Source organism: Xiphophorus maculatus, chromosome 23, assembly GCF_002775205.1.
Source record: "Xiphophorus maculatus strain JP 163 A chromosome 23, X_maculatus-5.0-male, whole genome shotgun sequence".
NCBI lineage: Eukaryota > Metazoa > Chordata > Actinopteri > Cyprinodontiformes > Poeciliidae > Xiphophorus > Xiphophorus maculatus.
In genome coordinates, this window is record NC_036465.1 from 8,377,633 (window position 1) to 8,394,040 (window position 16,408).

The 16,408-nt window shown below is 37.8% G+C and overlaps 3 protein-coding genes across 6 annotated transcripts in view; all 3 read right to left on the reverse strand.

The window, feature by feature from the left end:
* Nucleotides 1-16,408, reverse strand: part of drp2 (dystrophin related protein 2) — a 258,718-nt gene that overhangs the window by 230,481 nt on the left and 11,829 nt on the right. The window lies entirely within an intron of this gene.
* On the reverse strand, nucleotides 2,086-8,000 carry LOC111606962. The gene is made up of 5 exons (XM_023328540.1): nucleotides 7,930-8,000; nucleotides 4,460-4,672; nucleotides 3,335-4,384; nucleotides 3,065-3,233; nucleotides 2,086-2,984 (listed from the first exon to the last, which is right to left on the reverse strand). Exons 2-5 carry the CDS (start codon nucleotides 4,668-4,670, stop codon nucleotides 2,849-2,851), a joined length of 1,566 nt encoding a protein of 521 aa, XP_023184308.1. The 5' UTR covers nucleotides 4,671-4,672; nucleotides 7,930-8,000; the 3' UTR covers nucleotides 2,086-2,848.
* Nucleotides 6,325-7,923, reverse strand: LOC111606963. Its single transcript, XM_023328541.1, has 2 exons — nucleotides 6,504-7,923; nucleotides 6,325-6,429 (listed from the first exon to the last, which is right to left on the reverse strand). Exons 1-2 carry the CDS (start codon nucleotides 7,879-7,881, stop codon nucleotides 6,425-6,427), a joined length of 1,383 nt encoding a protein of 460 aa, XP_023184309.1. The 5' UTR covers nucleotides 7,882-7,923; the 3' UTR covers nucleotides 6,325-6,424.

Here is a 16,408-nt window from a genome sequence, read left to right on the forward strand (position 1 = left end):
AAAAAAATTACATTTAGGGGATTGTTTGGGGGGGGGGGGGTTTAACACAGTGGCGGGTCATTTTGACCCGAGGACAACAGGAGGGTTAACATATTTTGATCAAGACGATAAAAGCAAATTACAATTATAAAAGCATAGAAGTGTACATAACCAGCTACATGATGTACAAAAGCAAAACTTGCAAAACTAATTTTTTTGATGTGCAGAAGTGACACAGTAATTTGAAGATTGAACAGGTAGTTTTAAGAATTTCAATTCTGTTCTGAGAGATGCACCCAAACTGAGAAAAGCTGTAAAATATTAATATTTAAATTCTCTTATCTTCAAATCCTTCAACTGTCATGGACCCAGTGACTTTAGTGCAAGTATTTTGGGTGTGAGAGTCAAGAGGTCAAAGGAAAATATTAAATAATATCTCTGATGCCAAGCTTTATACTTCTAAGTATTACCAAAGTATTGAAACAAAAGCTAACATGTTCTTCAGAGATTTAACTTGCATGCATGAACATTTCACACTCAAAGTAATTCAAATTAATTATTGAACCAAACTTGGAAAAAGTTGCTTCTGCCATTAACAATAACTTTAAGCACATGTAGTCTGAAGTAGACCAGAAATATAATCTATGCAGCCGTTCCTACAGAAACATTAATGGAAGTGTTGCATCTGTGAAGATTAAATGTTCCATATAGTAAAAATATCTAGCTGCAGTGCATGTACATAAACAGCATGGCTCAGAAACTACACATTTCTTTGTCAGTTGGTTAAAGTTAGCTAACTTCAGTTGAAACCGTGAAAGGGACTCACCTGTGATGTGTTGCCCTTCTCCTCCTGAACGTGCAAAAATAGCAGAAATTTGATTTCAAAGACAGTAGCAGCATCTTGACAAGGACCAGGCCTACTGGGCTCTCAGCACCCTAGTTAGCAACCTTAGTTAGCACAGTGACTTTACTGTGTTGAGTTCAGGACACCACTACAGGAACAGAGTTAAAAGAATCTTGCTGCTGATGCTGAAGGATCAAGCAGCAATGCAAACTAGATAATTATTTGTTTACATGACAAATAACAGTCTCCATTTACTGTAAACCCTACTATTTATCACAATTACAAAATGAAAAACTCTCTAGACCAGGGGTCCCCAAACTACGGCCTGCGTCATTTGGTCTGGCAATGCCGGATCTGGCCCGCCTCCTCATACCAGAGAGCATTCAGTGTATTTTTTCATATATTGTATTTTCTGGTTTGTGGATTTCTCTTCAACCACCAGGGGGCTCTTGAGCAGATGTTAAACTAACTTTCCCTCAAATATATACTAGTCAGTCCCAGTCACCGTTTCACTCACGGTTTTTTCCATTTCCATTCTGGGTAAAAATCTATCTAAAAGCGACCGCGAATGTGTCGAACAGCCCCCCCCCCCCCCCCCCCCCCACCCGCCGACAATAAGTTTCTAAGGTATCTTTCTCCAAAAACTAAGACCGGCCCCCGAGCAGAGAAAGGAACAGCTATGTGGCCCTCGCAGGAAAAAGTTTGGGGACCCCTGCTCTAGACTATTCTCTACTAATAGCACAATATTCAAAACCAAGTGTGGTATTTGTGAAACTTCAATGATGGGTGACTTTACAACTTGTATGATTTTGGATAACACTAGAATTGTTCTTTATTGAAGTTTCACAAATCAGATAAAGGTTTTACAAATCCCACACTTGGTTTTAAATATTCTGATATGAGTTGAGAATAATCTAGTCCAGATTTGAAGAGTCTAGGTGTTGTAGTTTTTTAGCTAGAGTAAATTAAAGATGCTGATTGCAGTGAAAAATTAGGTGGAATTGCCCTTTAGCCATTTCCCAAATTGGAAGCAGCAATTGGAAACCAACTTCAGCTTCATTCAAGCAAGAGGGGCTAACATACAGTTCTCTTAATGTTAATGATCAAATGCTCTCATAAATGATGGTGGCGTTGGCTGTAGGAGTTTGCTTTGCAATCGGTGGATCGCCAGATCGATGCCTGGTCTACTGCTGAGATTTCAGTTTGGTGTATTAAAGGCATTATTAAAAAAGAAACCAAAATATCACACCAGCATTCTGTTCTTTGTAAAAAATTATTTTGCAGTCTTGTTTACGCTTTTACATTGTAGATCTAAACATCAGCAAAATTTGTAATTTTGGCTGATTGCTACTGTTAAGTTTAGGGTAATTAACTGCTGGCAATATTACAATTTTTTAAGAACTTTACAATTACTTATATTTTTACACTATATTTCTGTATTTTCTACATTCGTGACTGTCACAATTATTTAGGATATATGTTTATTCAGTTATGATAATGCCATGTATTTTCTACGGCAGTATAATGCTGTGAATATTCTGGTCAGTAACTGCTGGCATTTTACAATTTTTTACCGTAAATTTACTGACTTACAGTGCAATTTTGTATGGGTTTCAATGATTGTCATATTTATTGATAGCCAAAAGAATCATTAGTTGCAGTCCTGGCTGAGATATTAATGGAGCATCTAAATTAAATGAATCTACAATTTTAAAATAAATAATACAAGTCACTCTTCTCTCATTTTACTGAACTAAAGGAACAGCCTCTCACAATGATGGAAACAAAAGTAGCTGTTGTCTTGAACTTGTCTACATATTCAGGCATTTATAATTACCGCAAAACATACAGCAAGCCTGTTAAAATAAATTCAATAGATCCTAAAACTAAGAAATATGAAAACTAAATGTAAATTCTATCCATCCAGATTGCAAACCATATTCTTGCAGTGAAATTTGTATTCTGCTCTATAAGTGGTGTGTAAGAAATCAGAATTTACATTTCTGCTGGACTATTATGTCCATTTTAATATGTCCCTCTCCATTCATGATCTGCGATTTCAGAGATTAGGGTAAGGACCCTTGGGTTCACTGACACGTTCTTCTTATTCTTCTTGGTTTCAACTTTTGTCCCCCGGTCTGGATTGATGTTTAGGAAGCACCTATTCAATACATGAAAATCAACCACTGTAATGAAATATGACTTCATCTAAATGAGGGAAGGAAAACAAAAGAATATTACCTCTGAATGAAATCAAGTGTGGAGGCCAGATGAGTCGGATAATGAATGTTGAAGCAAAAGTAACTTGCTAACATTAGACATATAGCGGATGTGAAGGTTGGTATTTGGTCATTCACAACATTGCCGTCAATGCCAAGCATAAAATTCTTGGAAGTATAACAGGAGGTTCCTGACAAAAAATATTCCAGAAAACAATTAGTCTTATACAAACTTTAACCAGTGTAATATTTCTTTCTTAAAATTACTCAGTGAATATTCATATTTACTTACCACATACAATCAAGCATGGTGTGACAGGCAAGTTGTCCACTTTTACTTCTCCTGCTAGGCATGTCTCATCTACATAGTGGAAGAGGGTTTCCTCTTTGTCATTGAAATGAGACAGAAGGAGGAGGACAAGATCTTTCAACTCTTTAGAGCAGCCCTGGACCTGTCCTCTCAGAATATCCAGGTTTCGGACAGTTTGAAGAACTCGTTTAATTTTGTGGGCCGAGACAGTCCTTAAGTAGTCCAGAAGTCTTTTACCCTTTTTTTCGAGATTTTTATGGAAAGTCTCTAGTAGATTTACTCCAGTAAGCTCCTGGAAGTGGATCGTCATACCAATTTCCTGAAACAGGAAGGGCCACTCCTTCACCATAATTTGTAGGTCTTTTCCCTGGTTTATTTCTTTCCTTTGAGTGTAGTAGGTTCTCTGCATAAGATCTCTTATCTCGTCCGAATTTAAGTTATTTTCTTCACTTAGCATTTTCAATTTGACTTTTTTCTCTTTCTGTGTCTCTGCTGTCTCCTGGATTGGCATGACTTCCATGTCCCACTTTATACAACCGTAAATGTCCTGAACAGCTGCATTTTGCTCTGGTGGGACTGTGCCATCTTCATCTAACATGTTTTTACGCTTCCTTATTTTTGGTTTTGAAACCCGTCTCAAATTTTCTATACGATTTTGTAGTTGCTTGACGAGTGAATAATACCCTGGGCCCACTATATCACCTTCAATAATATCTTGGAGTGAAAGTGGATATTTTGCTATCAATTTTTTCGCCACTTCTGTGGTTTCTTGCTTGCGAGGAGAAGCACACACCTCCATCATTGAAGCAACAACAATCCGAATCATTTCTCTTCGAAGGTGGGGTTTCGGCCTTGCCTCATTCTCAAAACACTCAATCAAGTTCTCTGGAAACCTGTTCCAAGGAATTTGAAAAGTGTCAACCCAATCTACTGGCGTGGAATGTATAGAAAATGAAGAGGCAGACGATGTGCTGGTTGTAGAAGGAGATGACAACGACAGAGATGGCTCACTGGAAATTCCACTGGTCTGTGCTATATGATAAAAGGTATATAGTAATGAACAAAAGGTAAAGATAGGCTGCTATATCTCTGTAATAATGTACCTACTGGTTTGTTTCGAAGCTTTCAGTAACTTCCTTGCTTGAATTGGTGTTAGTACAGATCTCAGATCATTTTCATTAATATACTGAAAATCTTCATTGGTCTCCACCCCCAAAGATTCTAGTGTGTCCTCCAAAGTCTGTAGAGTTGAGACTGGGAGATCTGCCAACCCCTCATAAATAACCCTGCGTGTGAGGCTTCGGGAGTCATCATCCATATCTGAGAACAAAACAGTTAAAGAACTCCAGTTAACACAAAAATAACAACCTAAGACTTCTTCCAAAACATCATTAGTATGGCGGTGTCCAAACCTTCTGTCCTAAGGTGCAAAATATTGAAGTTGAAAGAAGTGAAGGGCCAAAGAAAAAAAGTGATAGAAAAAAAGAGGCTAAAAAGAAAAACTAATCAGTTTTTCTTACTCAACTGAGAAAAAGTGATCCACTATGGACATTTTAAAGGTCTCCAAAATTGAATAAATTCATTCAAAGTAAATCTGGGTGCAGCAGGGCTTGCTGGATACATGTGGTCCTCACAAGAGAATGCAAAAAGTTTTGATACTTTAAACTTTTAAATGTGTAGGCAATGTTTTGTGGTAATAGTTAATGTTTTCTGCATTCATTTTGCCTTAATTAAAACTAAAGACTCCATCAGTCATGCTGGATTAGTAAAACTGTTTCATTAGGGGATTATCGTCATTGGCAAAAGATAAAAGAAAAGAAAAACAGTCAAAAGGCTGCAAATGGGTCCTGGACTTAACTTTTCAAAACCCCGGTTTAATGTGACAGCACACTGTGTTTCAGTGGAACCATTTTGTTTCCATTCTTTATGTAAGATGGTAATGGATAGAAATCTATCAAGTCACAGATGTTTAGACACTGCATCTTTTCATCATCTTTCCTAACAGAGTACATGTGATACTCGGGAAGGAATTCTGCTATATACACCGAGACCAGAACATGGACAGTTTCATTATTTATCAATATAAGCTGTAGTTCACCAAACTCCACTGCCTCCATGCTCCCTGTTACAAGAAATTGGCCTTTTTTGTAAGACGTTCCCTTGTAGAGTATTTCAAATGAGACATTTGTGTTGGTCTCAGTGAAGTCAAACTGCCTAACTGCATCTTGAATTGATTTACTGTATAATGTTGAGTAAAAAGGAGAACCAGACTTAATCTGTAAGATAGTCTGACCGCTTTGGCCTGCTGAAACATAAGCCTGCAACATCTGATGTCTTTCAGAGAGGGTGAGGCAGAGATTTTTGAAATTCTTCAAATGTCTAGCACACCTCTTGAAATAACTGTGCTTACTTTCAAAACGCATTGTCCATAGTCTAATCAAGGGTCCAAATTTTATAATCAGAGCTGGATAGTGGCGTAAATAATGGTGCTTTGGTTTTAGATTACATTGTGGGAAAAGCGCTTTTCTTGTCTCCAAATACTCTTGAATAACAACGTCAAGATATGCAATCTGAGCCAAAGAAATTTTCTGAGCACATATCAACTCTACAGTATCTTTCAGCTGGAGAGTCAACTGCCACACATCATCTGCTGTATCTTGTACTTTGTCGCCAATAATGAGGGGCAACAGCCTTAGAAGGTTCCAGTTCTGCGTAGCCTGTCCTGAGAGCTTTGCTGCGTTATAAGTGACTTCACACGGCTTCGAGGAGGCATCAGAGTCACAATATTTGAACTGTTTAATGCGCCTGTTCAAAGTGGAGTAAGTGAACCATCCCTTTTTCTTAATTAAATATTTCAGGTACAATGCCAGGTCATAAGATACAATTCCCTCAAAGAGGTCATGACCTAGACAAGGAGGTAAACCTGGAAGACAGACATGAAAGTATTTCAAAGAATTAAATATTGACCTGAACTTTACACCTTCTACGTCCGGTTCCTCAGCTGTCTGGAGTTCATCAAGAGCAGAGTTGTACCTCTCAATAGTGCGGAGTGGTCCACACACATTTGGGTCCTCACCCTGAAATTCTGATCGGGTTATTAAGCAGTATCTGCAGAAATGCTGTGTGCGACTGAAATTTTCAGAGAACCCACCAATGCAATGTGAGCCTAGATTATCTCCAGCAATGCAAAATACAGTTCCTTTAACTACCGTTTCATCAACCATTACAATCCCATTTTCCTCCAACAGCCTCAGGTCTTCTAGTAACTCAGAAAGAACTTTAGAATGCCCAAATTCCTTGAAATCTTTTTCCTTGCACAATAAAACCAGTGACATGTGGTCTGTGTCAGACCGTACATGAAGTGGCAAGTTGGCAACAGACACATACACGGCTAATATCTTATGTCTCGTCTTTGCTGAGCCTAAAGGATTAACCACTTCAAATGCATCTTGGTACAGTATTAGCTTGAGACATGATGGATTCTCCACAAAAAAGTTGTTGAATTTGTATATCTGACCATCATTAATGTCACTTAAAATGTCTGAAGGAGACTCAGACGTGTGCTGCCTTGATTTCTTCCACAGATCAGACTCCAACAAACATTTCAAAGTCTTCCTCAGAGGAACATAGTAGGCAAACCTATCTGTTCTGTTTTCATCTCTTCCTAAAAATATTTTCTTAGGCTCAACATAGTTGAAGTTTTTTTTGAAGGTTTGCACTCTTGAGTGTGCTGTCCTCATCGGCCCAGTATGGCATATAGAGAATAGATCAGATCCCTTGACAGACTCACAAATGTTGGTGATGTCTTCATCTGATAATGGTGTCTCATTTTTTAGCAGTGACCAAAGTTTGCTCAAACAGTATGTCTGGCCCAACTCGTGTATATTTTGTATCTCCTCAACAATATTCTGGATGGTTGAAGCTGGTAATAGAAACTGCCCTTGCAATTTCAAGTAAAATAGAGAGACATTTCTAAAAAAAAGATCACTGAAATCCTCAGTAATATCATTATCACTTTCATTTGGAGCTGTCTGTAAAATAATCTCATTTCCTTGCGACTCGATGTTATCTGGATCATTGTGAACAGATAATGACTGAGAACCAGAACATTTGTATGAGTCATGGATATTATCTGCAAGATCTCTGTGTTTCCGGGAAATGTGGGCAGTAAACGAGGACTTCACATGAAAAACTTTTTTGCATCCTCTGAAAGGACAATTCACAACACGCCCTTCCACAATATGATGCTTCAAGTGAGCTATTAGAGCCTTAGTAGTTTGACACTGGTGGTCACACAATGCCAACGAGCATTTAAAGTCGGTAACAACCGTTCCGACGCTACTAGGACCAGAGGTGTTGTGTTTCCGATAAAAATGAGCCTTCAACGCTTCATAACGCAAGAACGTGTCTTTGCAACCAGCAGCAGCGCATTTAAATAAACATCGCGGCTCATTTCGATGTAGCTTACAATGAAGTAAATAAAGTCTTAATGTTTTAGCCAAATTGCCACAGAAATTGCAAGTAAACATTTCCTTTGTAGATTAGTAAATTAGGGTTTAATCGGAGCAGGTCCTTACCTGGAAACGGCACGGGGCAGAACCTGAGAGGTGTCTTATTCCCTTTGAGTACGACAGAGAGCAGCGGTTTTCTGCTCCGGAAGTGGCAGAAACGTGATTTATCTCTTATATATTTATTTATTTAATAGGTTATTTCAATATGCTGTGCTATTTTAACTTTTAATAATATGTATTTCATTTCGTAATAAAAATAAAATGAAATATATTTTAATTATTTTTTTCAGCACTGTTAACTTGCGTTTGGAACATGCGCACTTCACAAAAGACCCCGTTTAAGAAAGTGGGAGGGGTGGAAATTCTAAGGAAGTTAATAAGGGTAAACACAGTTGCGCAACCACACATTTTTCAGGTGGACGCGAAAACATAAATCGGCGCCCCACCCCCGTCAGAGGAAGGAGCGCTGTCTTGGGGGGCGGGGTGAAGGAGCGATGCTCACTCGCTCAACCCCCCCAGCCCCGAGGCAACGATACGTTCTCATTGTATGAAGAGGGTTACAATTAGATGTTTTGGAATTCTCGGGCTATTATATTTTCAAATCTTATTGTTTTTCACCAGTTTTTTTCCGTTTTATCTATAATTTCAGCCCTCACACCAGTCATTAATACAAGGACATTTGTGCTGCACTTCACTTTAATGCCAACAGGATCCTGTCAGGTGCTAATGTACAGGAGATGTGCCAAGTAGTTGGATCTGAATCTTTCACTCGAGTTGAAGGAAAATAGCACACTGGTGCTTGTCTGCACTTCTCCTTCAGAATACCTGGGTTCGATCGTCGGCACGTGGTCAAGATTAAATCTCTTCTGTTTTTGTCCTATGTTCTTGGTATTAAAGACAACTACGTCCTTATGTAAATTATATTCCGGACCTTTTTAGACAAGAGACCTCCCACCGTCAGACTGCATCATAACTAAACCGCAGTTAACATATCAAGCAACTTGGGTAATCGATTGCAACCGCTGTCCCGCTTGTGCTTAAATACTCAACAGAAAATGGAGAACTCTGTGTTTATGTAAGGATTGACGGTACATGTAAATTCTGTTAGTGGTGTAATATTTACGCACGATTTGATTGTTTTGAACGACACATTTTCATGGACACTAGGACTCAAGTCTCAGTGAGTGTAATGCTCTTCACACACTGTAGCTGCTATTATTCTATTTCTTTTTATTTAATCGGCGAATGAACAAAACACTGCGTATGGTCCTTACTCTGTTTATAAAACATGTCATGGGGACACATGAAGATGAGTGGGGAGGAGCGATCTTGTACGGGTGACGTCACTCAGAAACGATTCTCTGTTAGCCTAAACATGCAGTACCCTTGCGGTGGCTCAGAAGTAACACACAACAGAGAAGGTTCTTGACGCTGTAGTCACAGGTTCGAGTTTAGGTCTCACCACCCAAGATGCATGTCTTCACCCTCCCTCATTACCATTTACTGGTCCTATCAGACCACGTTCAATGAACGGTCACTAGAGCTTCTATTTATCTTAGAAATGTTGACTAGAACAGGATTCCCGAGGTAGGGAGTCGAAAGATGAAAATCATTGTGATGTGACCCCTGAAAGATATGGACAGTGGCGCAAAAAGTGGGTATGCAGTGTATGCAACGCATAGGGGCGCAGCATCCACCTGAATAATGTGCAGTTGCGCCACTGGGTATGGAGAACCTTATGAGTAAAAAGAGAAAGCTTGAATGAATAACTATGAATAAATATATTAATATTTCCCAATAAATGATTAAATAATGAAAGCAATTATTTTGCTAAGCAACTGTGTTGCATTGTTTTAAAATGCTTATGATTGAGTCACCCTATAACTATTTACTAAATACAATATATAGATTTATAAGCAGAACATTTTGAGAACCCCTGCACTACAAGTCAATAGAAGAGAGTAATATATTTTAAGATGTATTTGTAGAAATCAATTATTGTAATGTAGTTCTATGCAACATTTTGCTGATTAACTTCAACAAACTTTGTAATTTGGGAAATTAGTACCATTGATTATTAATTACTGGTAAAGAATACAATTTTTCTATGGATTTTACCATTTCTATTATTTTTACAATCCTTTTTTTTATTGCTCATGACTGTCAACAATTCATGATATATATGTGTATTGACTTACGGTAGTTCCATGTAATTTCTACGGTAATGCAATGTTTTTGGATACGACGGTCAAAAACTGTTGGTCTTTTACCATTTCTTACCATAAATTTACTGCCTTTCTTTGCAGTTTCGACTTACGGTAGTTCCATGTAATTTCTACGGTAATGCAATGTTTTTGGGTACGACGGTCAAAAACTGTTGGTCTTTTACCATTTCTTACCGTAAATTTACTGACTTTCTTTGCAGTTTCGACTTACGGTAGTTCCATGTAATTTCTACGGTAATGCAATGTTTTTGGATACGACGGTCAAAAACTGTTGGTTTTTTACAGTTTTTTACCGTAAATTTACTGACTTTTTTTACAGTGTAGATAGCAAAGGGGGCTTAGTATGAGTTTTTTGAGCCAGAATTATGAAAAATGTATATTTTTGGACAGTTTTAGGATAATTGCTGCTCTGAGTGTGTTGTTCTTTCAGCTAATTGCGTTTTTTAAGAGTCTGTATACTCCAGTTAATGGTTAACCGATTGCTAAATTAGTTCAACAATTGATTAATCATGAATAATTCGATTAATCGTTTCAGCCTGCAACACAAAACATCTGACAAACTTCCACCGGTTGGACCATAAGGCGTCTCTTTACCTCAAACAGAACCGCACAGCCAAGGAAACTCAACTTCATGCTTGCATGTTCTCCCTGGGATTCAATTGTTTTTTTCCCTTCAAATAAATTAAAACAAGAAAACGTTTGTGGGGCTAATCTGTGATTTCTCTACAGCTGTGAGCGTTCCTCTGCGCTTCAGACGAGTGATGGACGGCTGAGCTGTCCAGGGTTTACGCCGCCTTTCACCCAATCACAGCAAAGTGAATATAAACAAGATAAAGTGTGAATAGGCAATCAATGAATGGAGGAGATTTTTGACATGCCGATCAATAGCCATAAGCTTTAGCCATTGTTGGCCGGGACAGAATCAAATAGGTGGCAAATTCAAGGAGGCTTCATCACTGACAACAACAAAAACAGAACGCGTTTCACCCACAATTAAAGCAGGATCTCAAATCCGTATTGATTTAAGAGCAGACGAATCCCCCTCATCAGTGGGTGCAACAGGGATTCATCACATTCTGCCAGTTTCATGAGTTACAGAAGCACTCCGACTGTTAGTTGTGCAACACTAAAGGGTTTTACCAGCTATCCATCTGTGGGATGGAAACCTTTCTTCCTCTGAGTCATATCCCAGTTTGAACATTTTTTAAAGTATCTGTTGATGATTCAGCACAGAAACAACACAATCAAGTTACCGCTGTATAAAACCCAAAACCATTAACCTCCGGAAAGCTCTGTGTTACACCTGTCTGCATGAAAAGAGCTGCACAAATGATGTTTGCTGGATTGACGGAAAAGCTGCCTGAAAGTGATCACATTTTAATTGACTTCCAGACCAAATGTATTCATAGAGAGGTGAGGCGCAGTGAGCTTTCAGAAAAGAGATAATAACATCCTTATATGTTGCTATTTCAGCCCTAACGCTTTAAATTCAGTCCAAAAAATCAAAACAAAAAGGAAGTTCTCATTTAGCAGATTCAATCAGACGGTCAGTGGAGGGTTCTGGTTCCCCAGAACCAGAACCAAAAAAGGAGAGTTCAGTTTTTATGCTTCTATAATCTGGAACAAACTTCCAGAAAACTGCAAAAATGCCGAAAAATGTACATGTACTCTTTGAATTGACTTCTTGTTGAAATGTGCTCTAGAAATAAACGTCTCTTATCTTGTAGAAACTAGAGGAAAACCATGCAGAAGACATTTTTTATTATAATTATAGGGGATGTATTACTGCAAAAACTAAATCTTACCAAGATTTCTGTATAGTTTCTAGTGCAAATATCTTAGTAAAATTGAATTAAGACAAAACTAATTGAAAAGTTTCAGAAATGTATAAAAGCTTGTTTCAAGTCAATAATTCTTGAATGTTAATGAAAAAGGTCTAGTTCAGAATAATTAACTTGTAACATGGATAAAAATATTTTTGGTAAATTAATCTGCCAATGGAACTAGAACAATTTTAAGGAATTACTGACTTAAAACAATCTCCTATATCTTGCTGAAAAGTTAGTTGTAAGTTAGTTTTATTGTCTTATTTCAAGTGTGATGATATTTGTAATAGAAACAAGAGTAAAAATCTTTGGCAAGATTTGGAGTTTTTGAAATTTTTTGCAAAATTTACATTTTTGTTAACTTAAATTTGGGTTTCTACTGTTTCTAAAAACATCCCAAATGCTTAAAAAACAAACACCAAGCCAGTTTTTGGCAATAAGTAATTCTTTCTGTGTGTGTCAAATTATAATTCATATTTTGCCAATTGATTTACATCTATTCAAGTTTCTGCCTCTTCCAAAAATTGTTGAACTGCCATTTTCTGGAAATAAATTAATGTTTTTTGTGTCTGTAAAATTAGCAGTTTCAAAACCTTCTGGAATGTAAAATGACTACTGGAAAGTACAAATGTTTTGTTATTGACTTACCATCCAGAAACCATTTGCTGCAACCTTGTTAGTTGTGCAGGAGGCTCCACTTCTGCTTTTTAAAGATGCAAGGTTTTGTAATTGTGAATCTGTTTGCAGCCATTTTCACGCGCGAGTGTAAATGTTGAGTTGGGGGCGTGGCCAGAAGCAGATTGTTTGCATTTAAAGTGACAAGAGGCCCGAAAACAACTAAAAATAGGCAGAACAAAATAAAAAATCATCATCTAAGAATGATTTAAAAAAAAAAAAGTTAGGAACAAGTTTTGAATCAACCCATATACATCCTAACCTGTTCAAGGAAGTATAACATGTCACCTTTGCACAGCAAAAACAAACAAAAAAAAATTACCAAGTATTTTAATATCTTAGTACACTTGAAATAAGACAAAAGCAAACTTACAAGTAACTTTTCAGCAAGAAATAGCAGCTTGTTTTAAGTGAATATCTCATTAATATTGACTTCTGTTGGTAAATAATTACACTTGTAACATGGAAACAATCTTTTTGTTTTAAGTAAATTTATCTGCCAGTGGAACTAGTACTTGTTCACTAATATTAAGGAATTATTTACTTAAAACAAGCTGCTATATTGTGCTGAAAAATTACTTATAAGTTAGTTTTCTCTTATTTCAAGTGTACTAAGATATTTGCAATAAAAAACGTGAGTAAAATACGTGAATAAATATATATGTTATAAGTTCACTGTGATAGATATCTTATAATTTTACAACTGGTAGTGGAGAGAATGTGCTGAAATGCATCCATCAGTAATGAGTTCATGTCTCCATCAGATGGTTAATAACCAGAAAATGTGCAGCAGTAAGACAGCTCAGTTTGAGGACTGAGTGGGCGCATCAAGTGTTTTGTCAATATTCCACTTCGACTAAGAAAGCCAAACTATTCAGTCCTCATTGCGAGAAAACTACCAAGATTTTCCAGTGAGAAAACTTCTGTATCTGGTTAGAAAAACAAATCGCTGCGCCTCACCTAACAATACAGACAGGAGATGCAAGGTTCTTACCACACCACGGGGGTTTAGCAGTTAGCATTCATCATTTTTCTTCTTTTTTTTTTTTCCCCATGACTCACAGCCTCCTCTCTGAGACTGAGCACCAACAGGAGATTGACTCTAAAAATAAAGAGCAGGCTCCATCAGCATTTCCTCTCATACTATACATCCAGCTACTGAGGCGTCGAGCACAAAGCCTTCATCCCAGCTCTCCGTCAGGCTGACGGCGGAGAATACGCAGAGCTTCTCAGCAACAATCAGGAGCTGATCTCAGTGACACTCTCGCTGAATATAGCTGGTGCTTATTTGGTGATTTTCGCGTGAATGCATCTGTGGAACATCAGGGTTGAGGAAGAGAAGCTTGCAGCTGTGTTTATTGAAAGGTCAGCGTGAGAGGAGCGAATCCAAAAGGTCAAAGCAGTAAAAGAATCAAACATCTGAATCCTTTTTCATATTTCTGCGGGAAAGTCCTGCAACCTACAGCCGAGTGCTGAATTTTCCACCACTGTTTTCTGAAGGATTATAACATTTAATTGGTCTGCATAGCAATAAGTTTGATCTCTAAACACTGCGGTTGCCATAGGAACTACAGCTGTTTGCTTCTAGAAAAAACTGAAGACTCAAGATGATTTAGATTAAGAAAAATGATTTCAGCATTAGTTGTGAGTAGAATAAAAAGAAATGCCACGGCTTTATGAAGCGCAGAGTATTTTTAAGGCAGAAATGTGACGAAAATAAACCTTCCCTGAGGCAAGGTGCCTAATCTGAGATAGAGAGTGTTTCTCATCAGAAGACTGAACTGTAAAATGAAAAGAAGCTGCTCCATTTCCTGCGGCGCGATTCAACAACAGGCAGCAGATCATTTGTTTGGTGATTTTTAAACGCACAAGAAACTTAAAAACGTACCTTTCCGTGTCATTCAGAGGAATTTCACAAATCGTAGCCGTCTTGATTTATGTCGTTTTCATTTACATTTTCATCGTTTTCATTGACCCATTTCCCCATCAGGTACCGTTCCCCCAGATACTGGGGGAAAACCACACACTATGTGCATCTGATTAGGGCGCAGTTGGAAAAAAGTGGGATAACTTTGCTGAACTTTGCTGAAACGCGTTGTTTGAGCTTTCACGGTGTCCGTAGTTCTCTAGAGAAGAGCTCTGAACAAGCAAATGCTTGTTATTTAGCGCTGAACAAGCACACATGTATTTTGCCACCTGGGCGGTGCGGAGCGGTGAAGAGACGCTGGGGGAACCGTATCTGATGGGGAAACACGAATTGTAGTAACACCAGCATTGTCGGTAGGTTCTTCTTCTTCTCTGGATTGTAGGAAGTAGCTATGTTTTGCATCATACTATGCATGAGCTAGGGATTCCCTGACAGAAAAGATCCTTTTATTATGTTTACAAGACAACGGTACCTTTCAGAAACATTGCACTCTGTAACCCGTTTTCAATCTGTGCCGTTGTCAGAGAAAACATTTGGTGGTTTTTTGTCAATGTACACTACAAACGCAACAAAACTCTTCTGTTTTCACCCGAAACTGTTGTCATGTAAACAGGACCTTAGAGTGTTTGTTCTAACTATCTTTGTTTTAACTCTGCACTAAACACAAGGCAAACCAAAACTATGGGGGGATTTCTCTGCCATAATTCGAGAGCACACATTTTCATTTTGAAAGCAAGATTTCAAGTCTTTCTTCTCAAAACTTGTAATGCTTGTACTCAAAACTTTTGCTCTAAGACATTTGCACAAAAACTCGACCAAAATTACTTGGTAAGGTTTTGTGTTTGTGTCTTAAACCCAAATTCTCACCACAGATTTTTCTGAAATCTCAAACACCTGGTTTCTACTTTCTTATTAAATCCTACAGATGCATCAGTAAAGTTCTTATTTTTACAAGTCTGGGAAAGTTTGTTTGTGTACATTTATATATAACCTGTTAATAAATGCCACTCCTCCCTGCGCCCCTATCCTGAAGACAGGCGTTGTAATGACACATGCCACTGATGGGGTGCACACTCCTGAGCAACACCAAATAAAAGCAGACAGAATTAATTGCAGCTCGCGGTTGTGACCTTTTCCATTTGATAAATCATAGAGCCTCAGAGACTGCCATTACCCTGGTAGATGGAAAACACACAGCTTTGAGAAATGATCTGGGATCTGAAACCGTATCGACCCAAACATGCTGTGCTCTCTGCACACAAAACCTTTTACATGCACAATCTGAAATATTCTCCCTCTCTAAACGAGACGGAGACACTACATGAATGTCTGGAGAGAAGCCAAATTTGTATTTCATCACTTAGAAAGGAGAAGCATTCCCCTGATGCTCAATTAAAATTCAACAAGAGGAGTCATACAAGTTGCACCAACGGAGACTGTCATTAGGCTATTTTCTAATTCATTCAGGGAGGAAGTCACATTTCCTGAGACTGTCAAAAGGAGACACTTTTAGACTTCCTCGCTTCTTCAAAATTATTTTCAAATTTGCAACTTTTGCAGAACAAGATGAAGATTTTCAACAAATTTCATCAGGATAAAATAGTTTGGCTGCACAGAGTGACGCCATGAATGCCTGATTGGACGACTATATGGAGTGTATTTAATAAAATATACATAGAAAAGCATCACTTTTTACCAATTTCCCTTCTTAAACTTTAAAATGTGATCAAATGTTTGAGCTGTTTTTAGCTCAAACATTTGATTATGATAGAAATACTGAACTATATATAATCACAAGTATCTATATCCAGAGGTGGGTAAGTAACTAGCTACATTTTCTTGCATAACATTTTGGAAAAATGTTACTTTTATGACTAAGTTTACTTTTAAAA

Coding starts and splice junctions, on each gene's coding strand:
- LOC111606962 (XM_023328540.1), bottom strand. CDS start 4,670: ATGGATGATGACTCCCGAAGCCTCACACGCAGGGTTATTTATGAGGGG. Junction 3,234..3,334: donor ACCATGCTTGATTGTATGTG/GTAAGTAAATAT, acceptor ATTTTTTGTCAG/GAACCTCCTGTTATACTTCC. Junction 2,985..3,064: donor ACACTTGATTTCATTCAGAG/GTAATATTCTTT, acceptor TGTATTGAATAG/GTGCTTCCTAAACATCAATC.
- LOC111606963 (XM_023328541.1), bottom strand. CDS start 7,881: ATGTTTACTTGCAATTTCTGTGGCAATTTGGCTAAAACATTAAGACTT.